At 38.3% G+C, this 15,387-nt stretch overlaps 1 protein-coding gene across 6 annotated transcripts in view; it reads right to left on the bottom strand.

Moving 5' to 3' along the window:
* Nucleotides 1–1,227: 1,227 nt before the first annotated feature.
* The window catches only part of ARID4B (AT-rich interaction domain 4B), an 87,532-nt gene continuing 73,372 nt past the window's right edge, over nt 1,228–15,387 (bottom strand). For all 6 annotated transcript variants that reach the window (XM_063390449.1, XM_063390454.1, XM_063390452.1 and 3 more), the window contains 7 exons: nt 13,237–13,321; nt 12,290–12,482; nt 9,677–10,885; nt 7,714–7,824; nt 5,214–5,429; nt 3,593–3,739; nt 1,228–3,007 (listed from right to left, as the gene is read on the bottom strand). In XM_063390449.1, the coding sequence (XP_063246519.1) occupies nt 2,877–3,007; nt 3,593–3,739; nt 5,214–5,429; nt 7,714–7,824; nt 9,677–10,885; nt 12,290–12,482; nt 13,237–13,321 (2,092 nt within the window). In that variant the 3' untranslated portion in view covers nt 1,228–2,876. The remainder of the gene's footprint in view (nt 3,008–3,592; nt 3,740–5,213; nt 5,430–7,713; nt 7,825–9,676; nt 10,886–12,289; nt 12,483–13,236; nt 13,322–15,387) is intronic.

Below are 15,387 nucleotides of genomic sequence, written 5' to 3'. Positions count from 1 at the left end.
CACTGCAGAGCCTTCAGATAAGGCGTGTTTTCCCTCAGCATATGCCAATCTCAGCTATTCCCAACACGATCAATTGTAGGACACATAAACCTGAGCGTGTCCCTCAGTCTGTCCCTCAGCCAAGGTCAGAGAACACAGCAGGGTGTGTTTGCCTTGCTTTGCCTTTGGGACCACGGTCCAAGCAGGTACTGCTAGTGGCAAACTGCCTCGGCTGCAAGCACAGTGCCAGGCAGAGAACTCACCCACATGGAAAGCTGCGTATAGGACGTATCCTGAAAAGCAGCTCAGGTCTGACCCACTGGAACATGGGATAAAACCACCTGGCTAATAGTTTGCCAAAGGTATCTTCCTTTGTTACTCACTAGGAGACAAGCGGTTCCATGAATCTGGAGAGCACCATTTACAGACATCACACAAGAAGTGCAATGTAACACCTTCAGACAAATGTTTGAGTAGCCACTAGAATGTATCAGAAATATGATGAAAATTAAATAATCTCTGCATTAATGAAAAAAAATCCTATTTATGCAAAAATTTGACTTGGGAGCAGGGAGCTGACTAATGATGCCTGTTTTAAAAAGGTAAACAAATCCCCCCCAGATCACACTGTCAGTCATTGTCACATGAAAGCAAATATCCTGGCACTAAAACTGAGAGCTGATCAAGAACTAGCAGTGAGTGAAGAGCTGAATTTGAATCTTGCTTGCCCAGATGCGGTTCCCAGTTACATCCATACCGCTTATGCCTACTGAAACTGAAAAGCAGAACTGAATACCATGACTCTGATACCACTAAACCTAAACAAATGAAAACATCCTCTTAAGGAGCTTCACTGAAAATACTAAAATCACCCGTCAGTCTTGGATCATCGTAATTTTTAATACAGTCAATGTTTCAAAAGCTTATTTATCATGGGTTGTTACTGTCAGTCTCATCAGTAATCTGTCACCTTGCAGGTTTAACAGTATTCTGGTTACCTGAACTACAGCCAGCAGTTTGTTTCAACTGGCTCTGCCTTAATGATGGGCCACGCTTTCACCTTCTGCTGAAAAAGAGGATGGATTTGAATTAATCACTAAGAGGAAAATTAGGCAAATGCAGGTGCTCTATCTTACCTTTGTATGTCCATTACAGCACACCAAAGATCACTTGCTAAACTGATTCTGCAGCTTGATGTCATTTTCATGAACACATTACAGTTGCTTAATTAAACTGTTAGAAACAAAATCAGGGATTCACAAACTATGGCATTTTATTTCAGAGGCCTTTGCTTACATTTGTACAATATATTACATAACTCTCCATTTTCTGCAGAACCTAATATATATTTTATAGCTTTTTTCTATAAGCTTTTCCTTCAATGTCTGTCAACAAATTTTTACAGTCCTGTACAGTTCTGAATACTTTGAAACCATTTTCAATAAAATCAGTTATAACCTTAAGCGCACACTACGAAGACTGAAAATGCTTTTCTTAGAAAAGTCAAATGAAAAGGATTCTGACACTCTAGCATCTACAAACAAAATGCTTCAAATTCTTACATGTTGTATTGCCAGAAAACAAAGAAAAACATGCCAGCCCCTATTTCCCCAGGCAAAAGAAGTACACAGAACTACAATTAAAACAGTAAAACAATCTGTACAATAAAGTACTGTGTATTAACAGTGCCAGGTATTAAATAGCTTGAATGAACACTTCCGCAATATACAAATGTCTTACAAAGGTATAGAATTAACAGGAGAGAGCTTGGGATTCATTCAACATAAAATCAACAAGTGAAAACATTTTGAAGTTGGTTTTGGAATTTATACAAGGCATTTAAAAAATTAAGCATCTACCACTCGGCTAGCTAGTTATTTTAAAAACAACTACCCTTTTGTGGCAGTGTTGGTATCAGCAACCACAAATTATAACCTCATACCTTACTCCCTCTTGAAGTCCTCTCCTTGAAGCTCGTAACAAAATAAGCATTACAAATGAAATATTTGTTGCTTTAAGGGGAAAAGAAACATTTACAAGAAAACACAAAAATATACCTGTTATAATCCATTATGAATAAATATACACTTTAAACTGGCTGAATACAATCTTTATACATTAAGATTTAATACAGTTTGTTAGCCATTTTCTTTCTTTTTCATAATGTATTTTATCAAAATTAAAAAAAAATACTGCTTTATAGAAAAATGGCAAAGTACAGTAGTTTCATTCCAATTAACGGGTTCTTAAAACCCAGAGTAACCTATTTAAGCCTAATTCAAACCTGTAAACATTAGTCAGTCTTTTTTTTTTTTTTTTTTTAAGGAATCCTCATATTTGGTTATCAGGACTGATGTCAGACATCCTACTAACTGCAGGTTTTGAATAGATGTGCTTGACGTATACAATTGAAGCCACTATAAGGTGACTTAGCAGTTAAAAAACAATTAGCTTGTACAAATGAAAATATTTTCAATATTTGTCATAAATAAATGGAAAAATATCAAATGTTCCAGCTTTAACAAAATACCAGGGAATACAGTAAGCCTTACCACATTGATTTAGATCACCCCAACTATATACTTATTGTCCTGTCTCTACAGGCAGTGAACAGCCTCCATTTGCCACAGTGGAAGGCCTTTGAGTCACTAGACTTACAATTCCCAGACAAGTTGGAAACAATTATTGCTTGAGGAAAAGCAGTTTGTTGTACTTTTTTTTCTTCATAAAAGTGCACTTAAGTGCAAAGTTAGCTTGTCAAGAAACAACTTTAAATACAAAATAGTGCTTGTCTGAATTTTGTGCCACTGTGCAGTATAAAAAAAAAAAAAAAAAGGAAAAAAAAAGAGTGGCCCTCAGCAGCCATTAAGTGCAAAGTGCTTTGGCAAGTCCTGCTGTCACCTGCACTCAACTGACATTCCATTCTGTGATGAACTTGACATAGATGGTTCTGCTAACGTTAACATAACTGCAGCCGTAATGGAACTAGAGGAAGGTGATGAGGAGGAAGATGATGTAGTAGCAGCACCTGCACAGGAAAAGGAAAGCACAGGTTACAGAGATTCATAAATCAAGCAATAAACATGTTTTCCTGTTCAGCAGCAAGCACCAGTACTTACTGACTCCAGCAACCAATGCCTAGCAATGGAAAAGAAACCAGCCTCCACTGCCTGGTTTGCATAGGAAACACTCAATTTAACTGGTCTCCCTTAAAGTCATGGACTAAACCCCTTATCCTGAGGGGAAAGCACTAACAAGGCCCACAGGCAATACTACACTAAATTTATCTCTAACTTGAAGAAAAATTAGAAGTTATTAATACCCTTTTTTCACTGCTTAGAGAAGTTTATTTTCTGTATATTTTTTCCTGTATGAAGTGGTTATGCCTCCAGAGCAATAAATAGATTGCACGCCTTGGCAACGCTCTTCCCCTTCCACCGTCACCGGGTATCTGATCCTTCTTAATGGTCACAAAATACCCACACACAGCATTTCCCAAAATCTAAATGAAACCAAGCTCCTAAGGACACACATCTCCCTGCAAATTATCCAGCACCTTCACATAACATGCAATTAAGCCCTCTAAAAGCAGAATTTAGTTTCCAGCACTTACTTTCCCGCTCTTTTTTCTTTAAACGCTTTCTTCTTCGGTCAATGGAAGCCACCTCCGATTTCAAGGACAGGTAATGTTTCCTGATTTCTTGCAATTTTTCTTGGAGAACTGTTATGCGCTCGGCACTGGTCAGATTTTCCAAGTCAGCTGCAAGTTAAACAATCTCTGTTAATTATTGCACTGAAGCATTTCCAAACACTTCTGGATGTCAGGGAAGTCGAAGGTACTCAAATCTTAGTGATATGCTTTAAGGTAGCAGACAGCAAAGCTAAGAAACAACAGCAGCAGTAGCTGCTCCTTATCACCCCAAATTTGTTCATTTTTTATTATTCTTACAAGATACTGCTGCACGCTTTTTGAGGACTTTTTAAGGAACTGGGAGAGAGGAAAAAAAAATGCATTCCTTTCCCCATAAGGAAGAAAAGGATAAAAAAAATTAAGACAACAGATGAAAACATCAGGGCCAAAATTAGCCTTGAGCCTGTTGCTTTTAGTCCTTGCTGGAGCTCAGTTTGGCCCCAGACACTGGCATGTCCCTGGCATATGTGCCATAAGGAAAAACCATACAGGACGACCTTGCTGGACATGGCCAGCATAGGAGCTGCCCCTCTGGCTGTTTCCAGCTGGGAGCTCTCCACAGCATGGCACACAGCAGTGGGTGGCACAGGCAGGAGAAACTCTTAGTTCAGTCAAGCCACACTGGAGACACTCCACAAGCATTTAAGAATCATTTAAACTACTGTGGGGTGCAAAATGCATTACACCAGCCTGTAGTGAGGGCAGCACCAAATGACCAAAAGTCACAACTATATTAGGCTGTGGGAAAATGAGGAGAGCTTAAGTATCTGACTTGTCTATAGCAGGAAATGTGTCAAACAGCATTCCATAGACCAACTTCTGCCAAGCAACTTCAGCATGTGGAGTGTAGCCAAGGTAAAAGAAAAGGAAGGAGCAAAAGCCCTTCAAATGTGCTGCACCAGGAAAGTGTTAAATGAATCTCAATAGGGTAAGTGACAATAAAGACCTTTTACATTACATACTCCTGAAGAGCACCAGAATGTAACTTGATTGCGAAGAACTACTGGGAAAAATACTTCTAAAAGTAGGGTAATGCTGAGATTCATGGTTGGGAAGGAAATTTTAAAAACACCAAACCAAAAAAACAACAGACCAGCAAAGTCAGATTCGACTGGTAAGTTGCAGTAATGTAAGTATCTGAACAAGAACTAGAGAACGAGAAATAAAACAGCAAGGAAATACCATCAGAAGAAGCACACAGAGAAGATAATGCTCATGCCAGAATGACAGGTATGCACAGAACAACAAGAACAGCAAGGCATCTCAGGAGCCAGATCTAAAAACAGACCTGGAAGAGTGTGACATAGGCAGTTCCCTGTGCTGCAATTGAAAAAACAAACAAACAAACAAACAAACAAAAACAAAACACCACAACAAAAAAAAATCAACTACCTTCAAAAAAAAAAGAAAAAAAAAAAGGATTTATCACAAGCTTAAGCAAATTCAGGATGGAAACAAGAAAGCTAAAATAAAGAACATTCAGAAAGCCTTTTCACACTATGCCACAAGATAACACTACGTGTGTTTTCAAGAAAATACTTACACATTTGAAAACTCCACTTGTAAACTTTGGGCAAACGATTATTCTGTTCTTTGAGATCAGACTCCTTCTCTCCATTTTTACCACATTTTCCTGGAGACTGTGTTCTTGTGAGTGATTTGGTTTGGTGAGATTTCATGCCAGCAGAAACCGATTTTGCTGACTGAGACTTGGACACACTTTCACCAGCAGAGAGTTCATCGCTGTCACTGCTGTTTGCTGAAGAAACAAGAAGACATAGTTACAAAACAAAGCCCAAATTAAAGCTTGTCAGAAGCAACCTCTGTGCTGATTTTCATACAATGGGAATTTATCTGACCCAAATCCTTTACTTTAAAAAACAACAGAATCCATCCTGGTGTAGCAGCTTGGCTTGATGCTCTCTGCATCACTGAAGCACAAACCAGGTCTATCAGGGGGCCAAAATGAACCTACCTACAAAATGAACCTACATCTGTCTGCTCATGGGACTGCACTTTTTTAAGAGTTCTAAGATTGATTGTTATGGTCCATCTCCTGTTTAGCTCTTTCTAACATCAGTATCTAATACAGTATTCAATATGCATATAAACCTCTATCCCATTTTAGAGCTAACAGTTACAAACAGACCTTTGACTGTATTTTTAGGACATGTATAGCAGAAATCAGAGCAAACACAGCCCTTTCTTAGCCTTATGTAACTTCTGTTTTAATTTTCCTCTACTAAAATCACTATCAATAATCTGGACATGTGTGACATACTCCACAAATTCCTCAGACATGATGATTTTTTTTTTTTTAATTTTGGAAAGAATCTTTCACTGACCCAAACCAGAAGAATTTACCTCATGCTGAAAAAACTTTAACTATATAACAGGCTGAACTGAACACAGGTTTTTAATCAAACCACTCGAAGCAGAGTAACAAAATAATCTATCTAAAAGACAATATTTATGAGTACTGATTGAAAGGATGAAGTTTTTTAGCATTGCTAAAATAAAACTGAGGTGAAAGCAGGCACAAGAGACTGTAATTCAACATAAGTCTAGCAAAGCAGTGGAATAAAATGCCTAGGAAATCTGTAGAACCTCAATTGTTTGAGTTGTTTTTAAAAACATATTGAATTTATATTTATTACGAAAAATGCATGCCTCAGTTGTACCTGCCCCAGGTGTTGACAAAACGAGCCCTGAACCTTTTGGCTTTTATGATCTGGTGATCTACTCAGGAGCAACTGAATACCCAAGACATGTAGTGTGAAAGAGCTTGGCCAGCTGCTTGTTGGTGTTGGTTTAATGCAAAGGCAGGAGCTGAAGCTGCCACAAAAGCAGGTGAACAGATACACCAGAATCTTGCAAAAGGCTTTTTTTTTGCTTACAGCTGAATCACATTTTATTCATATTTATTTTCCTTATTACATCCAGTAGTGCTTGAAGTCTAACAAAAAGAGCACACAGCAAGGACTATGTGGTAGCAGCTTTGAAGTTTCACATCCTGATGAAGACATAGGTTGAGAAAAAGTGGCAAATTCACCAAATCCAAGGGAATAAAGGCAAGGCTAAAAATGGTGTATTTGTTCTGCAAATTCAGTTTGTTTTGTTACTTTAATTTCTGGGGTGAGGGTAGGAATAAGGATTATGAAAGGAGGAGACCAGTGAAATGGAATTAAAAAGGATGAGAAAATATAAAGAGGAGATCAATGGACATGAAAGACAGGTGGGGTGAAAGCAAATACCAGACCAACAAGTACAGACTTTTAGCAAAAGCTGTTAATAGAAAGAGGGGAGGGAAACTGGGGGAGAGAGAGAAAAAAAGGCATGGCATATGTTTTTAATCCTTGCTTTAACTCCATTTTTTAGTTATCTTCCAGACTTCAGTCTCTAGCTGTTTCCTGGTATTTTTTATTAACAGTGTAGTTGATCTTGTTGTCTCCCAAACACCTGTGCATAGGACCCTAACACATCTCTGCTATTATTAAGCTTCCCTTACCCAGTACTGTGGTTTCTACTCCAATTTGCTTCTACAACTACAAAAAACTGCAAAAGCTGCATTATTTACCATAGATGTACCAGACAGCCCAGGAAGAAAACAAGAATCTGTATTTTTCTGGAATTATTCTCATATTTGCTACAGGCTAGAGATATTAACCTCTAAAACTCATCTTTGGCACAAAATACAGAGTGCAATTTCCTTCAGGTCCCAGTCTCCCTTCTAAAGCAGGCAGCTCTCACGATACAGATACCTGTCTCTGTTCTGCCATGTGTGAAATACTCATTCTTCTTGGCTTTCCTGAACTACACAATATTAAGGAGCTCTTAGAAATGCACCCAGAAATAATACAGGACATTTGAAAACACTTTGGCATTTAGGTAGAGCAGTTTCTTAATTTAAACAGTGTTAAGAACTCCCTGATGAGAACATTTTGTCCTAATGCATTATTAACAGACTTCATCTCCTACTATCAGATGAGCAAATGATACACTCCTTTCACACCTTTTATTTCACACTAAGCTGCTGTACTTACTAGTTTTACTCTTCTTTTTGCTGCTCACAGATGTTTTGTGGCTTCTTTTCTGCTTTTTTGAGGAGCTGCCTCCTCCCTGAGCATCTTTAAGTCTTTTTTGGCCAGTACAGACTATAATTGGAGAGGGGGAAAAAAAAGAAACAAATTAAATAAATGCTTGTACTTCTCCCACAAAACACTTCAAAGCTTAAGTTTGCAGACAACAATGCAACTGCTCCTGCCTATCCTTAATGCAGCTCAGTTTTCTGCTTCTAAGGACAAGAGGAGGTGAAAGCCAATGGAAGGCAAACAAAGTTTCTTTGCATAGACTGCACACATATGATGATTACAGATTACTGTCCATATGCATCACTAGAATTTCTCTTGAACCACATGGATTTACTATGTTTTAATGCTGTAAATTAAGTAATAATACATTTATTACAAAAGTTATCAAGACCTACTGGGAGTAAAAAATGTTTTTAAAAGTTTGCTGTACTTGGAAGCTGTGAGAAAACAAAATAATCTGTGATTGGTAATTACATCAATTGAAGGTGTTAAAAAAAACTTAGATAATGTTTAAAAAAAATGAAAGCAAAGAAAGGCAAACAAAAAACAAGGGAAAAATTCTACTGTTATCTGTAACTACAAGGGGAAAAAGTAGAAAAGGAGCATGGAAGGATTTTAGTACACCTGCTAAAAGAGAGTGTTTTAGGACTTCTTCAAATGTTGTTTCACAACCATGTGACTTACAGATTAAAAATCTCCCCTGGAACAAAGTAATTTAAATTAAGGAACTCAATTTTCTGAAACACGTAACATGCTGACAAAATCAGAGAGGAAGTTAAAGTCTAATGTATGTAAAAATACTCTCCTACAATAGGGTAAAACTTCTATCAAGTGGCACTAAACTACTTTCCTATTAAGAAACCCTAAGTAACTTAAGTTCTAAACCTGCACAGCTCTAATTAGCAGAGCAATACAGGTGTATTTATCAAGGAGTACACATTCACCTCTTCCAAACTCTCTCCTTTGAGGAAGCATATTTTGTTGCATACTTTCAGAAGAACATTTCCAACAGAAAGCTGAAGGTAACACACCTTTCAGGGCATTTTGAAAAAAAATAGCTAATTGTTAGCCAAAATCTACTGAGATTAAAAAACCCACTTCTGTCTCCAGATTGTAGACAAAATGTATTTTCTTCCTTTGTGTTCATAATTTTTGGCCACTACAACACAGTGAGAGTAGCTGTACTTTTGATGAACTGCAAAACAGCCAGTCACTTTCAGAAAAAAGCTTTTGGATCTTGCCTTGCCAGCAGTTAAAAAGCAGGCAGAAGTACAGCGACATTGTGTGCACAAGTGTTTATTATCCCCCATTCTCTAGTGGTTTTCAGGAAAGGAACTTCAATCTGAAAAATCACATATGAAAATGAAACGTAAGCTGGAAAGGTCAATGCTTTTATCAGCATTGAATCTTGACTTAAATCTTATGAAGTTAATGTTCTAGAAAAATACAAATTAGAAATGACTGCCTAAGCACCCTAGCAGCAAGAGGGCTTTCTCCCCCCAAAACAAACAACTTAGAGAGAATCAAATTTTATCCAAGAAAACCATCTCCTGCTCCTAAAGGAGGGTGCTGAAAATGCTTCCATCTTGCTACAATAAATGTTCCTTACACAAGCTATTACAGTTTGCTCTGGGCTTTTTTGCCATATCCAGTATAAACTTGATTCTTTTAACCTTTGTCCCTCAGTGAAACCACCACAATTTCTAATGAAAGGCCAATAAACTTGCTGGCAGATTATATTTTATTCACGAGATGATTATGCCATTTCCACATATCTGAAATGGACAGCAGGCTACTACTTCCTGAAACAACTAACTCCCTTGCACCATAACCAAAACAGAATGAAAACACATCAGCAATGTTAGAAATGAGAGCTGGTTAGGTTGGAGAAAGCTCTGTTTACCCTTTCCTTTACCTTTTTCAGCATGCTCTGGCTCTGGTTGATTACTACTACTGGAGCTGACGCTGGCATCAAAACCTGTTGGAGAAATATTTCCCTCAGACTGGAGGTCTTGCAGCTCCCCTGCCACACTGTCCACCTCTATTGTGCTATCTGTCTCACTTTTGATGCTTCGGATCTCCTCTTGATTCGGTGGCAGTGTCTCAGAGACAGTGACACTGGACTGATGCCTACTGGACTCGGTCACAGTTACAGAGGAAGGTGACTCAGGAGTTGTAGGAGGCGTATTTAGCACTGAATTGCTGCCACTGCTTGGAAATTCAACTTTCTTCTCTCCCACTTCAGCTGGTTTCTCCTCAGCAGGTTTAACATCCACACTTGCTGGCAAAGATTTTTCAAGTTCACAGTTAGGCAAAGAAATGCCTTCTTCTGCAAGAGTCTGAAGCTGCTCCTCTGCCGCAGCATCCTCAGGAGCAGCGTGCGGAGGAGAGGCTGCAGCCTCAGTATCAGAGTCTGAGAACAGCTCCTTCAGCGTCTTCTTCGGCCACTGTCCTTGGATACTTGACCACACATCTTTTCGATCCTTCGCTCTGGTGTTCTGGAGTCTTTCATCAGAGTTATTTAGAAGTTTTATTCTTTTCTCTCCCACTTCAGAAAATCCAGAGTAGAAAGTACTTGTCCGTAAAGATTTCCTTTTCTCCTCTAGTCCATTGTACTTTTTCGTTGGAGTGATTTTCAGTTTAGATTTGTCTTCCTCGTCCTCATCCGAGGAGCTGTTACTGCTATTTTCTAAACTCAGGGTGTCCTTGTTTTTGGACTTCTCATCTTTTCTGTTAGGTGACACAGTCTTTAAGGACTCCTCTGACACACAGTGTCTTCGCTTACCACGCTTCACTTGTGGTTTTGCTGTTTTATCCACGATCTCCTTCTTTCCATCCTTCCTCTTCTTTGTGGCTTCATCTTCTCCATCGGAGTCACTGTCTTCAGACAAGTCTTCCATCTCTTTCCGCAATCTTTCAGGAGACTTGGATACAGACTTGGGCACTGCTGCATCTGTAAGAGCTTTACTTTCTTCTGGGAGGGAGGAACCGCTCTGCTCTTTTAGACGAAGTTCATTTTTATCTTGGCTTATGGCTTCGGGCTGAGAGTCCTCTTTGCCATCAGCATGTACATTTGGGGCACTTTGGTCATCTTCTTGCTCACTATCATCAGAACTTTCAGAAGCTAATTAAAAATAAATCCAAACAAAACAAAAACAAAACAAGAAAAGTTTGTCTTGATTCTGGTTCAAAGAATTATTAAAACAAACGAACAACTAAAGAAAATTGTACACATATGAAGACATGCTACAGGATCTCTAGCAGTCAGTCTCTTAAATGGTACCTCCTCAAGAGTTCAAAAACTCATGGAACAAGGGCTAGATTAGAAACTAGGAAGATTCTCTGCTAATCAGTACATCTCCAGGAATTTCTGAAGACACAGAGAAAGCATAGAGTGCATTAATCCATAAAACACAAACTTCTGCTCAATTACCTGAATCAGAGGCTGAAAGACACCCTTACATATTTCTTATGGGTTACGAATACTATCACTATCTACCTTTTTTCCAAAGCCCATAACACAGACATAATTTTCCCAGGAAAATCCAGACACTAAAGCACAACAGCCACATTGGATACTCTCTAACAAACCGACCTGATTATCGGCCTGGAAAAAGGAAGTGAAAGCAATAAAGGAAGGCACTTAGGGAAACAAATGGACAAGAAGAATGTAGGATAACTGCAAGAAAATTCAGGGTCAGCAATAAAGAAACTGAGAGAAGAACAAAGATATATAATCCAGAAGGAATCAACAGCAATCTCATTCAGTGCAAAAAGATATGGATTCAAGGAGAAACACAGGAATTGGCTCAAATATACACATATACATACACATATATATATGTAATCCTTTGATTTGTAAAGGAATCAATTACAGATTAATTATCACACTAATAATAGTGTCATTGCTAATTGGTGGGTTTTTTTGTTTCTAATTTCCTAAGGAAATGAAGCATTATAGACTATGTTGATTGTTATTCTACCTACAGTTTTGGAACCCAGTGGCCAGTGTGATCCAAGTTCAAATAAATTGGAAGGATTATTAAATTCATACAGCTTCCATAGAAGTTTGTGGTTGCCCAAACTACCTATACCATACATGATTTTTTTCTCTGGAAGCATGCTCTAAACTAAGAATGAAGAGAAGTACGTAGGTATTAAAATACTGCTGTAAATGAGTGGGCAGAGGAACACAGTGCTAGGAACAACAGACATGCAGATATGAATAATGTGTCCTATAGCTTAGGTAAATCAAAAATTTAAAATTTAGAAATTAGATAGGAAGCAAAAATGCTTTGCTCAAAATCAAACAAAAAAAAGATGGCAACACAAAGTGTAATCGACTGTTAACACACTGAATTCACAGACACTGCCAACACTGCTTTTGTCCAAGGGTTATTTCTGAAGATGATGTTATAATTAGCCAGACAGCCTCAGCAGCATTTAGTTGCATCAGTTATTCTACATTGTCATTTACTCCTGTTTAAAGACCATTTATAGAATTAGAAAATGCTTTTAAGTACAATACCTTGTAGCCCATTAATGATAGAAGTAATTTCTATTGATTTAACTGGAGCTTGTTCAGTATTTTTGGCTTCAGTGCTGTCAAGTTTGGACCCAGTCTCTGGTGATGTGCTGGTGTGAAAGGGGGGCTTCGACAAACGTCGCAATTTACAAGGTTTAGGAGAATACTTCTCTTCCTTCTCTCTGTCAGTTTTATTCTAGGTGAAAAAAAAGATACAAAAAGCTTCTCATTAGAGCACACATCATATCATGGATTACAATTAAACAAGGCTTATAGTTATCCTAAACATTCAATCTGTAGAGGAAAGCTCTCCTCTCTGTTTAAAGGACTACAAACACCTTTGTACACTCCATGTCAAGACCTTTCTGCTGAAGACAGGGACTTCGTCAACACTCAAACAAATGGGAAAACAAACACAAGCAACACTCCAGGAGTAGTGGCACTGCAGGATGCCAGGCTCAGTGGTGGCAGAAGGAAAAGCTTCTTTGCAGTCCACTGTCCAAGACATATGTCATCATCTAAGCCTAAATATCAGTTGTGGAAGAATCAATTTTGAAAGAAATCTTGGCAATAAAATTATAGTACCATGCACGTGGACTGGTCCACAGGTTTGCTCTCCAGAATCAGAGAGCTCTCAAATTTCACCCCCTCAAGCTGCCTCCCCCAACACTGACGATAATCTGTAGCCTTCTCATTTGTTTTCTGTAAATGACTACACACATTTAATTAAATATTCAGGAAAGAAGGAAAGAGAAGCTTCCCCTCCTCACCTCAAGGAGAAAAGCCAAAACCATGATGAAATAGTATCCATGTTTAAAAGGCTACAAAGTTGCTTTGCCTGATAAGCATTTGTAGGCCAATCAGAAGGTCAGGAAGGGAGGCACGGATTACTTAACTGTGTATCAAACCAACGTGGGAGAGAAACAAGAGAGAAAAGGAAGAAAAACTACCTTTATTTTCTTTCGATGCTTAATTTTTGGTACATTTTTATCAGCTGGTCTCACTATCTTGTCTGCCTTTATCCATTCATCGTACCTAAACAAAAAGAAATCATACACGTTTATCATTTTAAGCAGATAATCACATCACAACAACAACAGAAATTTAACTGAGGAAAAAGAGAATTAGCAGCCATATAAAAACAGAATTTGAATTTGAATCAAGTAATTTGTGGAATACTCAAGTCTATGAAGTTTCAGCTAAGGTTCAGAGCATTACCATCTCTTTACACTGAAAGGTAAATGCAGAACCTCTTTTCCAGTCTCATCACAGAACAGCAGAAATCCATGTATGCAGGTAAAACAAACTATCTGAATGGGAAATCTGTACAGACCTCTAAAAGATATACTCCCTATTTATACACTGTGAAACCTTAACAATAAAATAAATCTTTCCAACTACATCAAATGTGATCACTTAATAAAAATAAACTCTATTGTTCCCAAGTGACTGCAAAGTTATCTGGAGTGAGTAACCCTTTGCAGTCACCAACTCTGAGTCACTGACTTCACAGTGACATTTTTCAGTTCCTTTTCTGTTAAAGATTCCCATTTCATATCAGAGTGATACAAGACAAAAACATACTAAATAGCACCAAGATATTAACAACAGGCATCTTGTTATTCAAGACTGGACCTGTTAAGTACAAATCCAAGACCAAAGAAGCACATTCTTAGTAATGTAAGTACAGTACTGTGCTTGCCAGACTGTGTACTTCTGAAAAACTCAAGAATAATTTAAATCATTTTTTTTCTATTCCCCATAAGAATAAGATACTTTACTACTTAAACTGTAAATTCAAGAACTGTCTGCACAAGAAATAGTTCAGTTAAAAAGTAGTTGGTATTGACTTTGACCTGAATGTACATACAAACAAATTCTGATCCTCCTAGGTAAACATAAAAATAGAGGGGAAAAAATCAACTTTAAAAAAACCCTCAAAAATCCAAACCACACTCTCAAAAAAACCTCATACAAGATGGAGTTGAGCACAATCACCATGCTGGCTTTCCAGCTGGGCTTACTTGATCATCATTTTGATATATGCAATGACCACTGATACAGTCCTAATTCACCTTCTTTGCCACCACTGCAAATCATATCCACTATATTGACATAAATTTAAAATATTTAGGGAAAAATGTGTAAGTTTCCCACTTGCTTTCCTACATATTGTAAGTTATGATCTATACAACAGATTTCAGAAGCTAAATACCATATTCTACTAATTTCACATAAATTTCTTTAAATTTCACATAATACAATGAAAAATTAAATAGCAACAGACTGAAAAATAGCTTCCCAAACCAAATTGTCCTGTTTTTCCCCTCAATGTGAGAATAAAACCCCCAGAATCTCACTAAAAACCATGCAGACTATGATATACCAAGACTGCTACACTGCTGCAATCCCCACTGTCTTTGTCAGGTGAAATGTCAGTAAACAGGTTCAAAACTGAAATACAATTCTGCAGAGTACTTGCTCACATGGAACAATCCCATATTCTGGGAGACTGTGGGAAACCCTGTTTGAAACAATCATTCATCAAGACAAAGACATGTTCTGCACAAGGAATACAATGAAGTGCCTGCCAAATGGACTTTGTGACCCAAAAATGCAGGAGTATTTTATTACACCTAAACATGTGCAGGAAAACAGCACTAGGACCTGACAAACACATGACAGGATTCCAACAGTGTCCTTTCTGCCTCAACCACACTGCTAGAACACCAAATCTGTATTCACTCATTCTTATGCATCTCCAATAAGAAATTAATCTTCCTCCTATGCAAAGTCTGTGCACAGCCCACACTGTCTGAGATTCACAGCAGCTGCAGAGCCTGCTGGGGCAAGAGCTGACAGACATGGGGGCACACGGAACCGAAGGAGAGAAGTGCAGAATCTGAAGAGAACACCCGTCCACACCACAGAGTCCTGCACATGATGTATTAGAAATGGTGGTCATGTAAGCCCTCATCCCAAGGAGCACACGCTGGAACACCAATATGTGACAGTCACAGTTGCTGCCCAGAGCATATCCTGCTTTACTGCTGACTGCACCTGAAACAGCAGCCAGACCCTGCGAGGAGGCCACAGAAATC

The sequence above is a fragment of the Prinia subflava genome, chromosome 2, assembly GCF_021018805.1.
Source record: "Prinia subflava isolate CZ2003 ecotype Zambia chromosome 2, Cam_Psub_1.2, whole genome shotgun sequence".
NCBI classification, from domain to species: Eukaryota; Metazoa; Chordata; class Aves; order Passeriformes; family Cisticolidae; genus Prinia; species Prinia subflava.
Note: the sequence above shows the minus strand (reverse complement) of the source record. Positions and strands in the feature narration are given on the sequence as shown.